The sequence below is a fragment of the Poromitra crassiceps genome (assembly GCF_964638095.1).
Source record: "Poromitra crassiceps genome assembly, chromosome: 12".
In the NCBI taxonomy this organism is placed as follows: Eukaryota; Metazoa; Chordata; class Actinopteri; order Beryciformes; family Melamphaidae; genus Poromitra; species Poromitra crassiceps.
Genome location: NC_139632.1, coordinates 44,268,646 through 44,288,612, shown reverse-complemented (window position 1 = coordinate 44,288,612; position 19,967 = coordinate 44,268,646). Strand labels below are relative to the sequence as shown.

General features: G+C 46.2%; 1 protein-coding gene across 1 annotated transcript; it reads right to left on the bottom strand.

Moving 5' to 3' along the window:
• Window positions 1-1,259: 1,259 nt before the first annotated feature.
• On the bottom strand, window positions 1,260-19,024 carry LOC310786241 (phosphatidylinositol 3-kinase regulatory subunit gamma-like; the record flags this gene model as incomplete). The annotated part of the gene is made up of 10 exons (XM_083647404.1): window positions 1,260-1,449; window positions 5,346-5,510; window positions 5,656-5,727; window positions 6,156-6,332; window positions 11,266-11,405; window positions 11,525-11,647; window positions 13,342-13,522; window positions 14,770-14,868; window positions 15,728-15,851; window positions 18,724-19,024. 10 exons carry the CDS (start codon window positions 19,022-19,024, stop codon window positions 1,260-1,262), a joined length of 1,572 nt encoding a protein of 523 aa, XP_083503530.1.
• Between the last annotated feature and the right edge of the window lie 943 nt (window positions 19,025-19,967).

Here is a 19,967-nt window from a genome sequence, read left to right as displayed (position 1 = left end):
TGTCTGAATGGCAGCATCAACAGAATCTTGGTTCGATGTTTTCAGCTTTGGGAAAGACTTATAGACTTAACTGTCCCAACATCAGAGGAATAATATGAAGAGTTCATTTGTAAAAACAGATCAAATGCCTTTCGTAAAGTGAATAAACAACACCAGTTTGATAATCTTTGGAGTGCACATAAAAACACATTTAGGAAATAATTATAATATAAATACATAAATATATAATGAAAAGGATAAAACATACAAACAGAGATATCTGTTTTTGCAAATGAACTCTTCATACATATATTGTTGTGAGAGAAAAAAACATACTGCAATTTTGGTGTTCGTTTCTTTTTCTTAGGAGAATTGAAAGATGACAGTGAATTACTGTATGTGTTAAGTGAGTATATTATGTTAAGTGAGTTTCATGACCCTCAGGTGCTTGAAACCTGTGAAATCCCATCGTGAAAATAAACAAAAATGGACGGAAATCAATGAAAATGAGCATTCGTTTCATGATACTTCGAAAGTTGACTTTTTGCATTTTTCCCCGTCCAACAACAGAAATCAGTTTTAAGGTGGAGTGTCCCAAGTCTACAGCTCTGATTGTCTGGTTTCAATAAAGTGCTTGTGTGTGGTCTTCAGTTAATGCCCCCCATGCCGGGCAGGGCGGGGTCCATCCCGAAACCTCAGTTTCCCAGAAGCACCATAATCACACTGCTCCACTTCATATGGATCTAAGATATTCTCACTACCATGGAGGGGATGCATCAATATCACTTTTTCACTGCTGATATCACTGCAGAGTAGGAAACTTTAAGCAGTGTACAATATAGACCATTAGTGGCTTTGCTTTGATTTCTAACGTTAACAATGCAGTCACATTTCAGTTTGGGGGAAATTCTCTGACACAAGTTTGACTCCATCGCCCCTATATCTATCGTTCCTGGTAACTGCAACTTCCGTACCATCATAGTTTTAGGGAAACTCTAGCATTGTCATGACAACCAAAATGTCAGTCCCACTTGCAAAAGACTGAGTACAATATTTAATTTGAGAAATGTCCAATATTTTCACGTAGAAGGTAGGAATTGAACCCCCGGTCGCATAATTTGCTCTTCATTTCCAATATTTGTGTGAGATCAGGTTTCACTAACCGGTGCTGTGTCTGAGCCTGGAATCGACTCGACATCCAACCACAGTGTCCTATTTCTGCGTCCGTGCTGATCCAGTGAAGCGTTGGGTAGCCCGGTCAGGTGGAGCGCTGGTGAGTCTCAGCTGGGCTGCTGGCTGAGAGCGGGCCAGGCCAGAGTGACATTCAGCTGCTGGTTGTGCTGGATCAGGGAGGTGTGTCGGTAGTGCAGGACCAGCTCTCTCAGGGAGGAGTGGAGGTTGTAGGGCTCAGCGAAACCCAAGCCTGTGGCCGTCCTGTAGATCACACAGTGCTTCACGTCTCCAGCCACGCTGTAGGGAGAGAGCAGTGTGTCAATCTGTCACAATTCCATGCAGCACTCTGACAACGGATGTCAGATTTTCAATTTCAACACAACATCATGCTAATGTGCACGTTTGGAGCTCGATTTCAGAAAAAGAGGAAAGTCTGCATTATCAAATAAATTCCACTTTTTTATAGGGATGGGGGAAAAAATCGATACACCACAGTATCGCGATATTTTGCCTGACGATATTGTATCGATATTTGGACGCCAAGTATCGATATTGCAAAAAAAAAAAAAAAAAAGATTGCAGGCCATGCCAGGCCACCGGGCTACTATAAACTTTAGTTCCAAGGCCAGCAGTAAACAAACGGTAGCATATTTAAATTTTGTTTTAACAGTAACAGTTTTGTCATAACAGTCATTTACAAATTCCCCAGTTACTGAATGGGCAAAATGTTTTGTGTAAGTGAAGTGAAGTTGCAAAAACTACATAAGTACAGTAGTCCAAACACAAAAAAAAAAGAGAGGAGGAGGGGAGGGGGGAGAGAAGAGGAGAGGAGAGGGGGAGAAGAGGAGGGGAGGGGGGAGAGGAGAGGAGGGGAGAGGGGGAGAGAAGAGGAGGAGGAGAGGGGAGAGGAGGAGGGGAGGGGGGAGAGAAGAGGAGAGGAGAGGAGAAGAGAGAGGGGGAGAAGAGGAGGGGGGGGGGAAGAGGAGGAGAGGGGGAGAGAAGAGGAGGAGGAGAGGGGAGAGGAGGAGGGGAGGGGGGGGAGAGAAGAGGAGAGGAGAGGGGGAGGATGGGAGAGGAGGGGAGAGGAGAAGAGAGAGGGGGAGAAGAGGAGGGGAGGGGGGGAGAAGAGAGGAGGGGAGAAGAGGAGAGGAGGGGAGAGGGGGAGAGGAGAGGGGGAGGGGAGGGGGGGGGGGAGAGACGGATAGTGCAGCAACAATCAGCAGCTATGATAGCACAGCCAGACGGGGGGAGGAAGTCCATATATGGTCCATCCGGTCATGGGGCACAGGACATTACGTCATCACAGGATAACAGCCAATCGGCTGGCTCAGATCTGTTCAAATCTGAGCCAGCCAATCGTGTTGTCCTGGCTGTTTAGGACGTGTATAAAAGGCAACCGCTGACCGGGGTGGGTGGGGGGAACCAGAGGAGTGGAGAGGGGAGAGGAGGAGGGGAGGGGGGGAGAGAAGAGGAGTGGAGAGGGGAGAGGAGGAGGAGAGGGGAGAGGAGGAGGGGAGGGGGGGAGAGAAGAGGAGAGGAGAGGGGGAGGATGGGAGAGGAGGGGAGAGGAGAAGAGAGAGGGGGAGAAGAGGGGGAGAAGAGGAGGGGAGGGGGGGAGAAGAGGAGAGGAGGGGAGAGGGGGAGAGAGGAGGGGAGGGGGGGAGAGGAGGGGGGAGGAGACGGATAGTGCAGGAACAGTCAGCAGCTATGATAGCACAGCCAGTCGGGGGGAGGAAGTCCATATATGGTCTATCCGGTCATGGGGCACAGGACATTACGTCATCACAGGATAACAGCCAATCGGCTGGCTCAGATCTGTTCAAATCTGAGCCAGCCAATCGCGTTGTCCTGGCTGTTTGGGACGTGTATAAAAGGCAACCGCTGACCGGGGTGGGTGGGGGGAACCAGAGGAGAGGGGGAGAGAAGAGGAGTGGAGAGGGGAGAGGAGGAGGGGAGGGGAGAGGGGGAGGATGGGAGAGGAGGGGGAGAGGAGGGGGGAGGGGGGGAGGAGACGGATAGTGCAGTAACAGTCAGCAGCTATGATAGCACAGCCAGTCGGGGGGAGGAAGTCCATATATGGTCCATCCGGTCATGGGGCACAGGACATTACGTCATCACAGGATAACAGCCAATCGGCTGGCTCAGATCTGTTCAAATCTGAGCCAGCCAATCGCGTTGTCCTGGCTGTTTGGGACGTGTATAAAAGGCAACCGCTGACCGGGGTGGGTGGGGGGAACCAGAGGAGTGGAGAGGGGAGAGGAGGAGGAGAGGGGAGAGGAGGAGGGGAGGGGGGGAGAGAAGAGGAGAGGAGAGGGGGAGGATGGGAGAGGAGGGGAGAGGAGAAGAGAGAGGGGGAGAAGAGGAGGGGAGGGGGGGAGAAGAGGAGAGGAGGGGAGAGGGGGAGAGGAGGGGGGAGGAGACGGATAGTGCAGGAACAGTCAGCAGCTATGATAGCACAGCCAGTCGGGGGGAGGAAGTCCATATATGGTCCATCCGGTCATGGGGCACAGGACATTACGTCATCACAGGATAACAGCCAATCGGCTGGCTCAGATCTGTTCAAATCTGAGCCAGCCAATCGCGTTGTCCTGGCTGTTTGGGACGTGTATAAAAGGCAACCGCTGACCGGGGTGGGTGGGGGGAACCAGAGGAGAGGGGGAGAGAAGAGGAGTGGAGAGGGGAGAGGAGGAGGGGAGGGGGGGAGAGAAGAGGAGAGGAGAGGGGGAGGATGGGAGAGGAGGGGGAGAGGAGGGGGGAGGGGGGGAGGAGACGGATAGTGCAGCAACAGTCAGCAGCCATGATAGCACAGCCAGTCGGGGGGAGGAAGTCCATATAGGTCCATCCGGTCATGGGGCACAGGACATTACGTCATCACAGGATAACAGCCAATCGGCTGGCTCAGATCTGTTCAAATCTGAGCCAGCCAATCGCGTAGTCCTGGCTGTTTGGGACGTGTATAAAAGGCAACCGCTGACCGGGGTGGGTGGGGGGAACCAGAGGAGTGGAGAGGGGAGAGGAGGAGGGGAGGGGGGGAGAGAAGAGGAGAGGAGAGGGGGAGGATGGGAGAGGAGGGGGGAGGGGGGGAGGAGACGGATAGTGCAGTAACAGTCAGCAGCTATGATAGCACAGTAGGGATGGGGGAAAAAATCGATACACCACAGTATCGTGATATTTTGCCTGACGATATTGTATCGATATTGCAAAAAAAAAAAAAAAAAAAAAAAAAAAAAAATTGCAGGCCATGCCAGGCCACCGGGCTACTATAAACTTTAGTTCCAAGGCCAGCAGTAAACAAATGGTAGCATATTTTCATTTTGTTTTAACAGTAACAGTTTTGTCATAACAGTCATTTACAAATTCCCCAGTTACTGAATGGGCTGCACAAAATCTTTTGTGTAAGTGAAGTGAAGTTGCAAAAACTACATAAGTACAGTAGTCCACACACACATCCAGTTAAGGTGGACTGTAAGTAGACTGTAACAAACAGTTCAGTTTGTCAGGTGCATGCAACTATGACATGCCTTTATGAAAGTTGTTGGTCTGTCTACTTGACAATGTTGCTGCAATAAAATGGTTGAAGTCAGATGTACAGACTGAAAAATTGTTCTTATATAAACCAGATGTTGACAAAGTTTTCCTTTGGGGACATCATTTGCAGTTGAAAAAGTAAGAAATCGCAATATATCAAAATATCGCAATATTCAATATATCGCAATATCGATATATCGCAATATCGAAAATATCGCAGTATCGCAATACTATCGTATCGTGACTCAAGTATCGTTTCAGTATCGTATCGTGGGCATCTGGTGATTCCCACCCCTACTTTTTTATGCACAGCAGCAAACGGAAATGAACACGTTTCAGCAATAGGCCTACATCAATTTTTTTTGTGCATTTGTAAGGGGCTGTTCACACATACTAGGCTATATCAGAATCAGAATCAGGTTTACAGGCCTACAAATAATTTGACTCTGGTTTTAGCGTTTTTCCCCCAACTGCCAGCGCCCTTTTCTCATTAAAAGCAATGGGAAGCAGCTGTAAGGCGCAAAAAACTCTGAAAAAAGTGTTCATTTTGATCTACAATTTCTAGAATCATTTTGTTTTCTAACCGGTGGACATTCAGTCCGGCAACATCAGCAAAAAGGTCAAACAAAGTATTTGTTCGTGGGGTGTTTAAATGAGCCACTCACACCACAGAGCAGACGAAGCAGCCTCTCTGAGTCTGGCTGTCTCTGATGAGGAAGGTGCCGTCCCTCCTCCCCCTCAGCAGCAGCTCCTCCGCCTCCCTCCTCCTCATCCCGCCCACGTACCAGCTCCTCTCCTCCTGGTGGGCGTGGTCAGGCAGGGTGTACGGGCTGGGGGGGGGGGGGGGTTAGGTTAGGGTTAGTTCAATGTCAATCTAAAAACACACGTGCTAAAAGCTCACAGAGTTTTTCACAGAGTTGGATTTCCCTGGATGAATAAGAGCTGATAAAGAAAATAAGCCATGGCGACACTCACTCTTCATCGTGGTTCCTGGTCTCCAGCCAGGCGTTGATCTGGCTCTGCTGTGTGCCTTGCTGGGTGAGCCACCTGAAACATGCAGAGGACTGTGTGTCATGTGTGAGCAGGACGTGCTTTCAGTCACACCAGAAGGAAGAGGGTGTATTTTCGGAGTGGGCCTCCGGAGCAATGGGTGCTTTCTGTCCTGAAGTATTGTGACCTCTATTGTGACTTTACAACTATTAGAAGGGGGTTTCTGAGCAATTTACAGAAGTTTTTGATACCAAATCACAGCATTCATTTTTCTAAGGTGTTCCCCAAGGTCTTGGTGTCTTAATGTTGTACTTTGGAGGGATTTGTGACGATTTTTTTTTATCAATTCTCGAGTGGTCACACATGGTCGAAACCTGGTACCCTAATAAAAAATAAAAAATAAAAAATAAAATAAAACCCTAATAAAAAAATCTGTAAAACCATATTCAGTTATTATCTTAATTTTGCAGGAGTACTGAACTGACAGCAGATATTGATCTCTGATCTTCCTGAGCTGCAGCAGATCAGGTTTCAGGCGGCTCATCTTCTGGTCCACCTTCATGTTGGCGAGCGCCTGCCTGCTCAGCTCCTCCTCCAGCCTCCTCCTGCTGCTGTGGATCTCCTCCACCCGCCACTGCAGCCCTGACGACTCACTGTGGATCCTGACAGGAAACACGTCAAAGAACCATTCACCAATTCACCAAATCCATATGTAACATATTTTATTAAAGCTGCATTATGCAACTTTTTCACATTAACATTCATGCTAAATAAACATACAGTATAGGCCAGTCACACAGACTGACTGCTAATTTACCATAGCCTACAGGCTGTAGGCTACAGGCTGTAGGCTACAGGCTGTAGGGCTATGGTAAATTAGCAGTTGATGTCTGTAACTGTAGTTTGATGCCTAAATTCCCTTTTGCTGAAATATGCTTTTCAATGATGTTTGCAACATTTTGGGACATATTTTGCCTTCAAGTGTTCAAGTGTCAACATTTCCAGGCTTTCAAATTATTTATTCTGTTTGCCAATCATTCTGTTTTTAGAATGGGTTAAATTCTGATTCTGATTCTAATAATGTAAGGAGAAATGACATTCAATAAATGTATTATATTCAGGAAAAGACTAATCTCTCACACCTCTGTAGCGGGCTGTGTGGTAGATGCCTAATGGACGTTCTACCCCACAGCCTGCTCGAGTACAAAGCTGTGTGAGATTACTCTCTTTTCCTGAAGGAACTTGATGAAGTGCATCGGCGAAACGTGTTGTTCTGTTGTGAAATAAATAAACTTTTGGAGTGTGCGCCGGTCCTTTCCTATGGATGTGTATCGTGAAAAAAAAGTTTTTATCCAGTATACAGTACACTTCTCTTGCTGTGACCAGCACCTCCCGCTCTGGACGTGCACGGGTACTCTCCTATTGAAAGATTATTACATATTTATATACGGTATTTGTTTATTTAATTTGTTTATTTAAAGGATCCCCATTAGCTGACGCCATGGCATCAGCTAGTCTTCCTGGGGTCCACAACATGTAAAGAAGTCACATGACAAAAATTACATCATAATACAAAAAAGATTGAAAAAAAACTACATTCATATTGATACAAAAATACACATGAAATTACATGACATATAAATGTGAGTTAAAAGAGTGGGACATGTGTAATCATAAAAGAAACAAAGAACAAAAGACAAGAACTGTTTGACCTCAAACTATTCAGTCTTTCGTCTTCATTCCAATAGGTGCCTCTGCATGTTCTTTTTAAAGGAGGATTTATTTTTTATCAAGCGGATATTAGGAGGTAAATTATTCCAGATTGTTATTGCTCTGTAGATAACAGTTTTTTTTTAAGAGTTTGTCCTTGGGCTTGGTAGCACAATACAACCATTTCTGGCATATCTAGTGTTGAAATGATGCATATTATTACAATAAAATATCTGATCAAATAAAAATGTTGGCCTCTTAGAGTTGATGGTGCAGCTGAAAAATGTAGCCATGCGTAAGAAAATCCTTTGCTCAATTGTGAGCCAAGAGAGACTGGAATGCAATCTTTCAGTACTGGTTCTAATAGAGCAGCACAAAACAAGCCTAGCAGCTCTATTTTGTGCGACTTGCAATTTTGCAAGATTTGTTTTGGATATATATTATACAGCTGCTGTTTTTTTTCTTCTTTTGATAGCCAACAACCATGTATTGAATGCTAAGTATGGCTAGTGAGTTTTTGTCTTTGCATTTTTGGCAAAACCATCAGAATCACCTCGACTAATAAAGAAATGCAGAATACAGGCACCCCCAAAGCAAAAATAGTCAATGGATCATTTTACAGCCATATTGATTTTCACATTAGACTGATCCTGTCAGACTGATCCTGATCATTAGACTGATCCTGTCAGACTGATCCTGATCATTAGACTGATCCTGATCATTAGACTGATCCTGATCATTAGACTGATCCTGTCAGACTGATCCTGATCATTAGACTGATCCTGTCAGTCCAGCATTCCTTATTTGGGACAAAAAGTGATGTCACGCTTGAGAAGACTATTCCAGTTGCTGTGGGCGGGGCCAGCGGTGACCACATTTTACTGTGTTTCGGTTTTGAGTTTTTATACTGTATACCACGTTGTACAAAGTAAGTAAAATAAAATAAATTACAAGTGAGATAAAAAAAAAAATCCAAAAGTGTGTGTGTGTGTACGTGCGTGCGTATGTGTGTGTGTGTGTGTGTGTGTGCATGCATGCGTGCATGTGTGTGTGTGTGTGTGTGTGTACGTGCGTGCATGCACGTGTGTGTGTACGTGCGTGCACTAGAGCAGTGGTTCCCAACCTTTTTTGTGCCGTGTACCCCTTGAGCTGTTTTGCCATGCCAAGTGTACCCCCTGACAGCGTGTTGATCATTCTGCCAAATTTGTTCCATTGATCTCATTCAACTTTTACTATCCAACACAACTGATTATTAAATTAAAACAATATAAAATTAAAATCGTTTTGAATGACTCCCCTTTAATACAAATAGCTATACACTTATTGAGAATGAACAAAATATTATATATAGCCTATATAGAGATAGATATATTCAGACTCACACAGTAACAGTTTCAACTATTTTTATTTAGTCACTTGGCACCTTTAAAAAGACACCTGAGCTAGTTTGTCTTTCATAAGCTTTGACAGTTCTGGGGACAGCTGTTACCAGGCAAAATATCACACATAAGATAAGTAGATCCAAAAAGCAAAAGTTCAAATCAGTGCACATCACACAAAAATAGCACACAAAAATAGCACACATATTAGATCCAAAAGGCAAAAGTCCAGTGCACATTTCCCAGTTCAGGATATTCCCTTTCAACCTCATAGTAAAACACTGCCAAGAATGAAGACAACTGAATATTAAACTAAAATCATTTGAATGACAAAACTCTTATGATTCAGTTATTTGGCAGCTTTAATGAGACACCTGAGCTTGTTTGTCTTTCATAAGCTTTGATAGTTCTGGGGGCAGTGTGGCAACAGCTGTTACCAGACTGTTCTCCACATTCAGTCTGTTCCTCTGCTTGTTTTTGATGTGGGTCAGAGCTGAGAAGGTCACCTCACACATATAAGTAGATCCAAAAGGCAAAAGTTCATTCAGTGCACATTTCCCCAGCTCAGGATATTCCTTTTCAACATCACACCAAAACTCTGTCAATGACTTTTCAGCATGTGCCATCTTCAGCCCACGATCAGAGGACATGTTAGGGCTGCTCGATTATGGCAAAAATCATAATCACGATTATTTTGATTGATATTGAGATCACGATTATTTAACACGATTACTCATTGACATTGAGAACATCATGAATTTATTGAACATTTACACTGCCTTTTTATTTAACATTGGATGTCTTTGGATTTTAGATATAATTGAAAATAAATAAGTGAAAATAAATAATAAAAGTGCAAAGATTTAGAAATAAAATAAAAACTAAAATAAATATACAGTATAGGCCTACTATGTTGCAGTGAACTGCCACAACCAACTGCAAGTATTAATCTACATTCAATATGTTGGTAAACATGAACTAGTAGTCCTTAAACCTCAAAACTAACCAAATGAGAACACTAGTAACGTTCGTTTACATTACATTAAATTACTTATTTGGCAGATGCTTTTATCCAAAGCGACTTACGTCGTTTAGGTTCATAATAGGCTATTGTTAATGTTTATCTGTGAGCTCGTTAGCTGTTGAATATGCGGTCGCATTGTAAAGAGTGTCCTGAATCGATGACTGTATGCGGTGGCAGTAACTACATGGGGCTTTGTATTTTTGTTCGTTTGGCGTTTATTGCTTGGTCATAGACCACTTTGTGAGTGGATTTCAAGTGATAGGTTGTGTTGCGAGGTGCTGCCACGACCGCGGCGCGCATATCTTGCACTGTTTGTTCCAAGTCTGTGGCTGTGATTGACAGGTGGGTCAAAACTCGCATCGCAATTCCGTGCTGTATATTCGCATCGCTCTTGATGTGTGGACCTTTAAACTCGGCGAAACCATAGTGTTTCCACCTCACATACGTTGTTTTACCTCTCCTCTCGACCAGCGGCTCTCTTTCTGTGACTTCTCTCATCTTATTCTTGTGCTACCACGGAAATAAGCGGGGAGGAGGAACGTGCAGTGGCTCTCTGTTCACATGACAGTCATTCCCAACTCGAGCGGTGTGTGTGTGTGTTTTGGGCTTTGGGGGAGGGGCCGAGCACACCGCTGCAAAGGAAAGGGTGCGCTCGATTTACAACACAAGACAGAACGAGAGTGACAAGAGCCGCAAAATCGTATTAATCCTCAATCTTTCCGCGTACCCCCTGCAATGTGCTCGCGTACCCCTAGGGGTCCGCGTACCCCCGGTTGGGAAACACTGCACTAGAGAGCTGCGCGGGCCTGAAATTTCGACCCAAGCCCCCCCCGGCCCGTGACATGCAGACCCGTGCCCGGTCCGGCCCGGAGGAGTTATAAAATTAATTGGCCCGAGCCCGTTGCGAGGCCCGAAGCCAATATTACGATATAATGACACATCTCTCTCCCTCTCTGTTCCGCGTGCTGCGTCGCCGCGCGGCCGTCCTGCGCAGCCTCTCTCTGTCTGTCTCTCTATTTGACTCTCTCTCTCTCTCTCTGTGTTCGGGAGCTGTCCGCTCGCTGTACATGGACGGACACGGCTTGTTTTTCTCTCTATCTCTCTTCGGGAGCTGTCTACAGCTACTAACGTCACGTGAGGGTCTGTGTGTGACTGTGTGGCTGCTGGGGGAGTGTCTGTGCACTCCTCCTCTTTGTCTGACTGTGCTCTGCTGTGTCAAATCAAGCGAGTACGCTAATACAACATTATTTAATTGAATTATTGAAACGGCCCGACCCCGACCTATTAATTAAAAATAAATAAAAAACAAGCCCGGCCTCGGCCCGTTTTGGTCGGCCCGAGGGGCCCGTGAGGGTACCCTCGGGTTTGCAGCTCTCTAGCGTGCACGTGTATGTGTGTGTACGTGTGTGCGTGCACGTATGTGTGTGTGCATGCATGATGCGTGCGTGCGTGTGTATGTGTGTGTGTGGGGGGGGAGCCTACTTCTTGATGTGTGTGTTGTCTGGTGGGAGGAACATGTCGATGTATTCCTTGCTGTAATGCTCCTGAGTCTCACACTGCTCCTCAAAGATCCTGATGGTCTCACTGAAAGCTTCGATGGCCGTCCGCTTGCTCTGCAGTTCCTGGAGAGAAAAAAAACAGAAAAAAAATAAACAAAACAAAACTTATTTGTATTTTTTTTTTTACACATTTATTTATATTTACACAACAAAGCCAGAGTCTTGGTCAAGTGAAGCTGCACCTGGGAGATTTGTGTGAACTCCTCGTACAGAAGGTCGTACTCTCTGCTCTTCTCCTGGTAGCGACCGTGGTAGATCTTCAGCTGTTGTCCGACCGCATCGATATCGGCTTCCATCACAACCTGCTACAGCGCAGAGAAAGACACATGAAGACCATTCATCTCAATCTTCAGTTGATCTGTGCTACAAATTAACTGAAGACAAAATAGCTTCTCTCCATGCTTCTCTCTCTAGCTGTTAATGTTTGCCATCAGCTGCCGATCTACTGCTCATGTGGAACACATCCTCCAAGCAGAAACTAGTATAAACAGAACTACGAGTCCGTAGTGTCGTGTACGCGTCCACTCGGGAGTACAGTATAACAACACAAGGCTGGAATCTAACTGTAAAATGTCAAGTCAAGTCAAGTCAAGTCAAGTTTATTTGTATAGCACATTTCATACACAGTGGCAATTCAAAGTGCTTCACATAAAATGGTTGACAGGAAAAGAAAAGAAAAGAAGAGAGTAAAACGGACATTTAAAAGCATCACAACAAAACTTAAAAAAAAGAGTATAAAAAGTGCATTAAGCAACTTCATTAAGCACACAGGAAAATAAACGAAAAGAAGAAATAAAATGGACATTTAAAAGCATCACAACAAAACTTTAAAAAAAGAGTATAAAAAGTGCAATAGGCAACAGGCGCGGCAGTTGCAGAAAGAGCTAACTTACTCATTGGGTTTGCATAGTAGCTGTCAGCAGTTAAAAGCGACGGTAAACATAAAAGTCTTTAGTCTATTTTTAAAAGTAAGTAAGGTTGGGGCAGATCTGAGGTCTTCAGGCAATTTGTTCCAGCTAGCAGAAGCATAGTGGGTAAATGCAGCCTTCCCATGATTTGATTTGATCCTAGGGACAGTTAATAAGCTGGACCCTGTTGACCTAAGAGTTCTAGACGGTTCGTAGCGTGGGAGCAATTCAGCTATGTATTTTGGGCAAAGGCCATTAAGTGATTTATAGACTAATAACAGTATTTTAAAATCTATTCTCTGACACACTGGCAACCAGTGTAAGGACTTAAGAACTGGAGTGATATGATCAGCTTTCTTAGTCTTCGTTAGAACTCTAGCAGCAGCATTCTGAATGAGTTGAAGTTGCCTAAGTTCTTTTGTAAAGGTGCTCTTATACTCGAGCAAAGCTCCGTGGGGGTGGGGCCCCGCGAGTCTCCGTGAGTCACCGTGCAGACCTCGCGCTGGGGGTGATGCCATTATACTCAGAAAGTGATCAGCATGTATTGTACAATGGTGAGAACAGCCCGTGAAAAGTCGCAATGAAACGCTGTGCAGTACTGAGTGCGCTTTCACTCTCAAACGACCGCACATCAGCACATGAAGGACTCACCAAACTTGTTTTTACTGAAAGCCGTTTTTACTTCTCAGCCCTGATAGCCTAATACTCTGTGCTGCTTTTAATCTCTCTCAAAAATGCTCTCAACACAACACATTTACTTGGTGAAATGACTAAAAATGAACAGTTGCAAATCAAAGTTTATAGCCTACCACATGGGTCAAGAAATGTGGCGAAAACACAGCTCAGTGTTCAGGGCTCAGTGGCTCGAAAGCGGACATGTTTGGAGAGAAGCCGTGCGCTGCTCGCGCTGTGAGGAAAAAAATGTTGCACCGCGCGAGTGCCCTACGGAGCTAGCGAATAACCACGCCCAACAAATTTACGTCATTTGACGCGCCCGCCCCTCGCTCCACCCACGCGCCCTTCACGGCAGGGTGAGCATAATTCGCCCTTAAGAAAGAGCAGCCTCACAGCCAGCAGGCTGCCACACCAACCTGCTGGTGTCTGGAGATGGGGTAGAGCAGCCGTGTGTCCAGGCTGGAGTTGTACTGGGCCAGGGACTCGCTGTGGTAAAACTGGATCAGCTGCACCAGCGAGGGGAAGGCCAGCGGCTCCGTGAAGCCATACCTCCCCCCTCGATGGAAGATCCGGATCAGTCTGTTGCTGCCGTCTTTCCTGCAAAAACCAGAGCAGAGCTGTTAATATTATTAATATTATACCAGTGGTGTAGTCTACCTTTTTTCAGAGGGTATACTGTGACTCTGACCCCCCCCCCCCCCCCCCCCCCGGCGGGGGGGGGGGGGGGGGGGGTGGTTTTGGCCGGAAGTGGGCGGAGATTCGACCCATTTCTTGTTGTTGTTCCTCCCCAAATTTACAGAATAGCTTCAGCCATCAGCTTCATCTTGCTTCTTCGGTCGCTATTCTGTCTCCTGAAGATTTGTTTGCCGACGGGGAGAAAGCCCCACGTGATAGCCACCCGTCAATCTCTCTCTCTCTCTCTCTCTCTCTGCTCAACGCTGTAACACCATTTTATTTTGAAATTCAGTTGACTTTGCCATTTCCCACGGATATTGTCGTGTTTTTCTTTCCTGGCTTGACAGAAAAAGTCTGCCTTCACGCGCCTTGTCGGCTTGAAAATAGAACTCATAATCGGCGCAGCTCAGGTGAGGCGACGGTACACAGAAGGTTCACGTTGAGGCGCCCTGTGTACACAGCCTCATTGACTAAAAAGGACGCCTTTAAAAGCAATGCTTGGGTGCTGTGTGTGGACGTAGGGTAACACACAGAGCGCAGGGTGAATTTTATGAATGGAAATTGAAAACGATACGTATCATAGCGCATTTCCCAGTGCGCCAACGCAAATCTGAGTAATTTCGCAGTGTGTAGATTGCGTCTACCTGCGTTGCACGTAGACTACACCACTGTATTATACCTACAGTAGCCTACTGACGAATGTGTTTTAACTTTCTATACAAAGTGTCTTACAGTACCATGATGCATTTTAAGTGTGGGTGACAGCAGTGGGATTTGAACCCCTAACCCATAAAATAAAATGATGGTGTCTTGGTTTGCCTATTGAGCCACTTATTTTCCAAAGTTTTCAACTGGAGCGAATATTCCATTTTCAACCCTATAACCCTGACTAATCTTTACCAAAACATTAGCCTAACGACCCTAACAGCAACGTTTTAGTTGCCTAACGTTAACCCTAGCCCCATTAGGGCCTAACCTAACTTGACTTGTTCTACACTTACCTAAACATAACTGTTAATCTTGTCATGTGACGGCGCACACTTTGTTTGGAAAATTGCGTGTCCCATTTCATGCTATTGTCATGATGTAACCTCTTATTAATCATGTCCACAACACATAATCTGTCATTTCACAAAATGTTGGGAGACTGTTGGAAACATAATATTCACCTCAGAGTGAGTGTATATTCTCCTTGAAGCTTACTGGAGGCGTCCCGGACCAGGAACGTGCCATCAGGAGTGTTTCTCATCATCTCGTTCACTTCCTCTCTGGACAAAACAGAAGATACAGGAAAGATTTGAAACCATTCCTTCAGCAGCTGGACGACAACAACTCAGAAACCTTACCCCGCTAGCCGGGCGCTTCTCGCTCATACTGAGCACATTAGCGCCCGGCGAACGTCACGCATTTCCCATTTTACACTGTGCCATTTTCACGTCTAGATCTAAAAGCCGGCTCCTATCTGAGTCTTCACGTGAAGTGAAGACGCTATCCGATGCAAAACATCCTCTTCTTTTAATGACACCTAGTTGTTGCATCCAAATTGTTGCATAAAATCCACTTTTCTGTCTTTCAAAAACCGAAAAGCATTTATCTGGAGCACCTCGAGCAACCCGGAAGTCGTTGTTCCGGGTTGCTTCAGATCAGAGAAGAAGAAGAAGCGGTGCTCCAGATAAATGCTTTTCGGTTTTTGAAAGACAGAAAAGTGGATTTTATGCAACAATTTGGATGCAACAACTAGGTACTAAAGAAGAGGATGTTTTGCATCGGATAGCGTCTTCACTTCACGTGAAGACTCAGGTAGGAGCCGGCTTTTAGACCTAGACGTGAAAATGGCACAGTGTAAAATGGGAAATGCGTGACTTTCGCGGGGCGCTAATGTGCTCAGTATGAGCGAGAAGCGCCCGGCTAGCGGGTTAATCAGAAACCAAACAAAGACAAAGTGAGCTACCGCTATTTTCCCAGCCAAGGCTCGAAACAATTTGTAGGTGATCTGCGTTAACGAAAAACAGATTCATGGTTCCCACACCTTCCTCAACATCAAATTCAAGGACCCGTGGGAACCCTGCAGATTGTCCTGGCTGTATTAGTAGTGTGTAATCATTTGATAATCAAAGCAGTTGATACCTTGAGATGTCGCCCCAGTACCACTCTGCATCACAGTACCACTCTGCATCAGATAACTGCTCGTCATCAGCGCTGGCGTCACAAGTTGCCATAACTTTGGTTGCGTCTGTTTTGGTTTGAATAGCTGAGAGTCAGTGGAGACAATGAGACATCAGAGCACAACATCAGTGAAGTACCAAAAATACAAAAATATGTGATTATGCTCTGAGAAGCTCTTACAGGTGAACAAATCTCTTCAGATTATACTCAGAGTAGCTCTTACAGGTGAACAAATCTCTTCAGATTATGCTCAGAGCAGCTCTTACAGGTGAACAAATCTCTTCAGATTATGCTCAGAGCAGCTCTTACAGGTGAACAAATCTCTTCAGATTATGCTCAGAGTAGCTCTTACAGGTGAACAAATCTCTTCAGATTATGCTCAGAGCAGCTCTTACAGGTGAACAAATCTCTTCAGATTATGCTCAGAGCAGCTCTTACAGGTGAACAAATCTCTTCAGATGATGCTCAGAGTAGCTCTTACAGGTGAACAAATCTCTTCAGATTATACTCAGAGTAGCTCTTACAGGTGAACAAATCTCTTCAGATTATGCTCAGAGCAGCTCTTACAGGTGAACAAATCTCTTCAGATTATGCTCAGAGCAGCTCTTACAGGTGAACAAATCTCTTCAGATTATGCTCAGAGCAGCTCTTACAGGTGAAGAAACCTCTGCATACGATGTGCTGTGTTGTACCTTGCTCTTCAGCCATGTTGGTTCTCAAGGCAGAAAACGATGCAAATGTAGGCTAATCTCAGGCTCCAAGAACTCGGGGAAATCGCCTGCAGAAAGAGCCCTGTGTTCCGCTGGCTCCGTCTGCATGTGGCTGTGTGTGCGCGCGCTCTGTTGCTGGTGCTGCTGTTCTACTGGCAGGGAATCCAGAGGGAGATATAGGTTTGTGGAACAGTCTCGTACCATCTGGAAGACGCTGTCCAGACTAGTCCGGTGACAGGTGACACAGTCTGAGCGCCTGGAATACCAGGTCTTCGCCAGGTCATCGCTCATCGCCGCTCCGGCTAACCCAGCACGACTGAAGGCCAGTCAACAGCTGCCAACCTGCCTGTTGCCTGGCTTGTATCTGTGTTTAGTGTTTAGTGTGTGTGTGTGTGTGTGTTGTGTGTGTGTGTGTGTTTAGTGTGTGTGTGTGTGTTTGTGTTTAGTGTGTGTGTGTTTAGTGTGTGTGTGTGTGTGTGTGTGTACAGTATGTGTATGTGTATGTGTGTTAACGTGGCATTAAGCTAGAGAAAGGTCAAAAAGTGAGAACTTATGTCAGCCATCTTTTGATGTGTTTATCTGGTCGCCATAATGACATGTCAGCATTGTAGGTTTCTGCGATGCACAGATACATCGAATATCATGTTTCTGAACAAATACGTTGCATATCACATGTCTACATACGTGTATGTCATGGTTATAGAAGTCGAGTCTGCTCTCGAAACAGCGGGGTGGCCAGTAAGGGTGTGAGGGCGGATGGAAGGCGTAAACACTTTCACACCACCACAGAGAGCCGCGGGTTCAATTCCCAGCCATATGGTCAGACTCCAGTTTCCAAACTCCTCAACCGTGAGTCTCATTTAACGTTTTTGTTATTTAAGCCAAATCCAATCCATTATCCTCCTAACCTTAACACAGTTGTCTTACTTGCCGAAACATAACCAATGTTGTTAAAGATGTTTTATTTGCATCTAACGTTGAAAAGGCAGCAATGTTTTCAGATTAACTGCTGTCTTATTTCAGAATTTACGTTTAGATTGTAGGTTTGCAGGAACAGAAAATGTCACATTTTGGAAACGCAAAGGGCAGACATTTTTGTTTCAAATGTACATGTGTGGATTGCAGAACCGTACGATGCCTGCATTTTATTCTGGGTTGATGTGTGTGTGTGTGTGTGTGTGTGTGTGTGTGTGTGTGTGTGTGTGTGTGTGTGTGTGTGTGTGTTTGTGTATCTGTGTCAAAGTGGCAAGAGACAGGGAACGGTGAGAACCTGTCATGTCATCCATTAAAGTATTACATGTATGTGTGCGTCAGCGCATGTTGTGGGTTGGGGGTGCCAGGGTGATTGATGGGGTACGTACAGTGTGTGTGTGTGTGTGTGTGTGTGTGTGTGTGTGTGTGTGTGTGTGTGTGTGTGTGTGTGTGTGTGCATGCGTATGTGTGTGTGTGTGTGTGCGTGTGTGTGTGTGTGTGTGTGCGTGTGTGTGTGTGTGTGTGCGTGCGTGTGCATGTGTGTGTGTGTGTGTGTGTATGCACAGATAGAGGTGTTGTTAGCGCTCCAGCTAAATCTTGCCTGCAGCACTTGTGGTGGCATGCTGTACGATGCATTAAATCTGAGGTGTAGACAGAAGCTGGATGAGAGAGGAATCATATGTATGTATGTATGTATATGCAGCTATAAAATGACACCGTGTGAAGTGAACTCATTAAGCACAGCTTCCATTGGCTACTGTGAAGCTCTGTCACAGCTTGTCTGGGGGGGGGGGGGGGGGGGGGATCCCTATTGAACGCTCAGCATCCAGAACCTTGGTGCATCATTCAACCCAGTGCACCTTTGGAAAGAGAATTTGAGCCCAGCTGCTGGCCCTTTTTTTGTAGCCTGAAATACTTGTTCGCCCCACTGCAGCACAGAGCGCTATTTGCTTGTTTATTCAAAGTGTATTTACTATTGAACCTGTCACGTGTCCGAATTGCACCAAATCCTTCTTGGCTACCCAGCAATGCACCCGCCAAGTGTGAAGTACTGTAGATCAGACGAACGGGTTGAACAGTAGAAGCAGTTTACGGCCTTCCATTGGTTGATTCTGCTGCTAATCTAACATGTCTGCGCCCCTATTGGCTAGTGTGTGTGCTCGTTTTTGACTGGCATTTTTTGTAGGCGGAATGGGGCTGATATCGGAACAGGACAGAAGAGAACTCAATGCACGGGCACAACATTGATGTTTAAAAATGCTTCATTAAGCTTACCTTGTGCTGGTGGAGGCTCAGGCCTTGTAGCTTCTGTCAGCTGTTGTGATTGGTCGAGAGATGTAGGACCCACAGGATGGGTGCAGGTCCCAGGACCGGAGCCCACGGGATGGGTGCGCTCGTTAACGCCCACAGGCCAGCCCAGGCGCTCCGGGTGCTTCTCTTCCTCGTCCCTCAGCTGGTGGGAAGCCAGCGCCGACGCTGTGACGAACGCAAACTCGCCCGGCCGGGGGTCGCCACCCTCCGCCCGGTCCTTGTCGTAGATATCGTACGCCGTGAGCCGGAAACGCTCGGCCGCCATTTTAACAACAGAGACTGAACAGTGCGGCTGGTGTTTTGTGAGCTGGTGGAGAAGCAGGATGTTCACATGCTATTCAGGCTGAAAGTGACACTCGTGGTTGAGGCTAACCTGACTCATGACTAGGCCGGTGGTGGTATGGAGGAACAGATCCTCCTCAGCCTGAGCCCCCAGTGGGACCACATCATAGAGCAGAGTGGCGACATTGCGAACAGATCCCGATGTTTTGAATCTGATTTCCGCAGGGAATCGGCCAGGGAGCATCTGCCTGCATCTCAGCCATTCAGGTCCAGGCAATCAGATCTGGGAGTTGCCAAGTATGACCACAGTCTTCTACCACAGGTCACGTACTGGAGGCCCAAGGCACATTGCCGGTGGTTGTTACAGGAGCAATGCTGCCTGATTTCCTCCTCGCTTCACATCATAAGACCTAAAACAAAAGAAATGGCACAAACAGACTGAGATTGGGAAATGCAGAAAAAGCAACTTTTTCCCACAGTGCTGGCAGCAGGCCAGGTCAGGGTCAGAAGATGGCAACGTCAGGACATTCACTCACTCACTGACGTTTAGTGAAGGGGCCAGGGCTGTGGATAGGAAGGTCGTAGAGAGCTGGGGTTTGAGAGGTGGATAGGGGGATGTGGGTGGTGGTGGTGGGGGGGGGGGGTGTCAAGAGAGGGGGCGGGGCTGGGGAAAAGGGGCTGTAGCTAGGGATAAGAAGGCAGTAAAGATTCCGGGTAGCTTGTTTGCAACCGCGTGATACCGATGACGTTGAGAACAGCGCTGGAGGGCAGCCCTGCAGAGCTTGGGGGATAGCGGGTATGCAAGATACACTGCAAGTATCGCCAGAGGAGTGCAAAACATATAGGATATGATCCATAATGAAGAGAAGCGATTTTTCCAGCAACTTGTCCAATGTGACGGGGTAGAGGCGGCGGGTAGACATTAC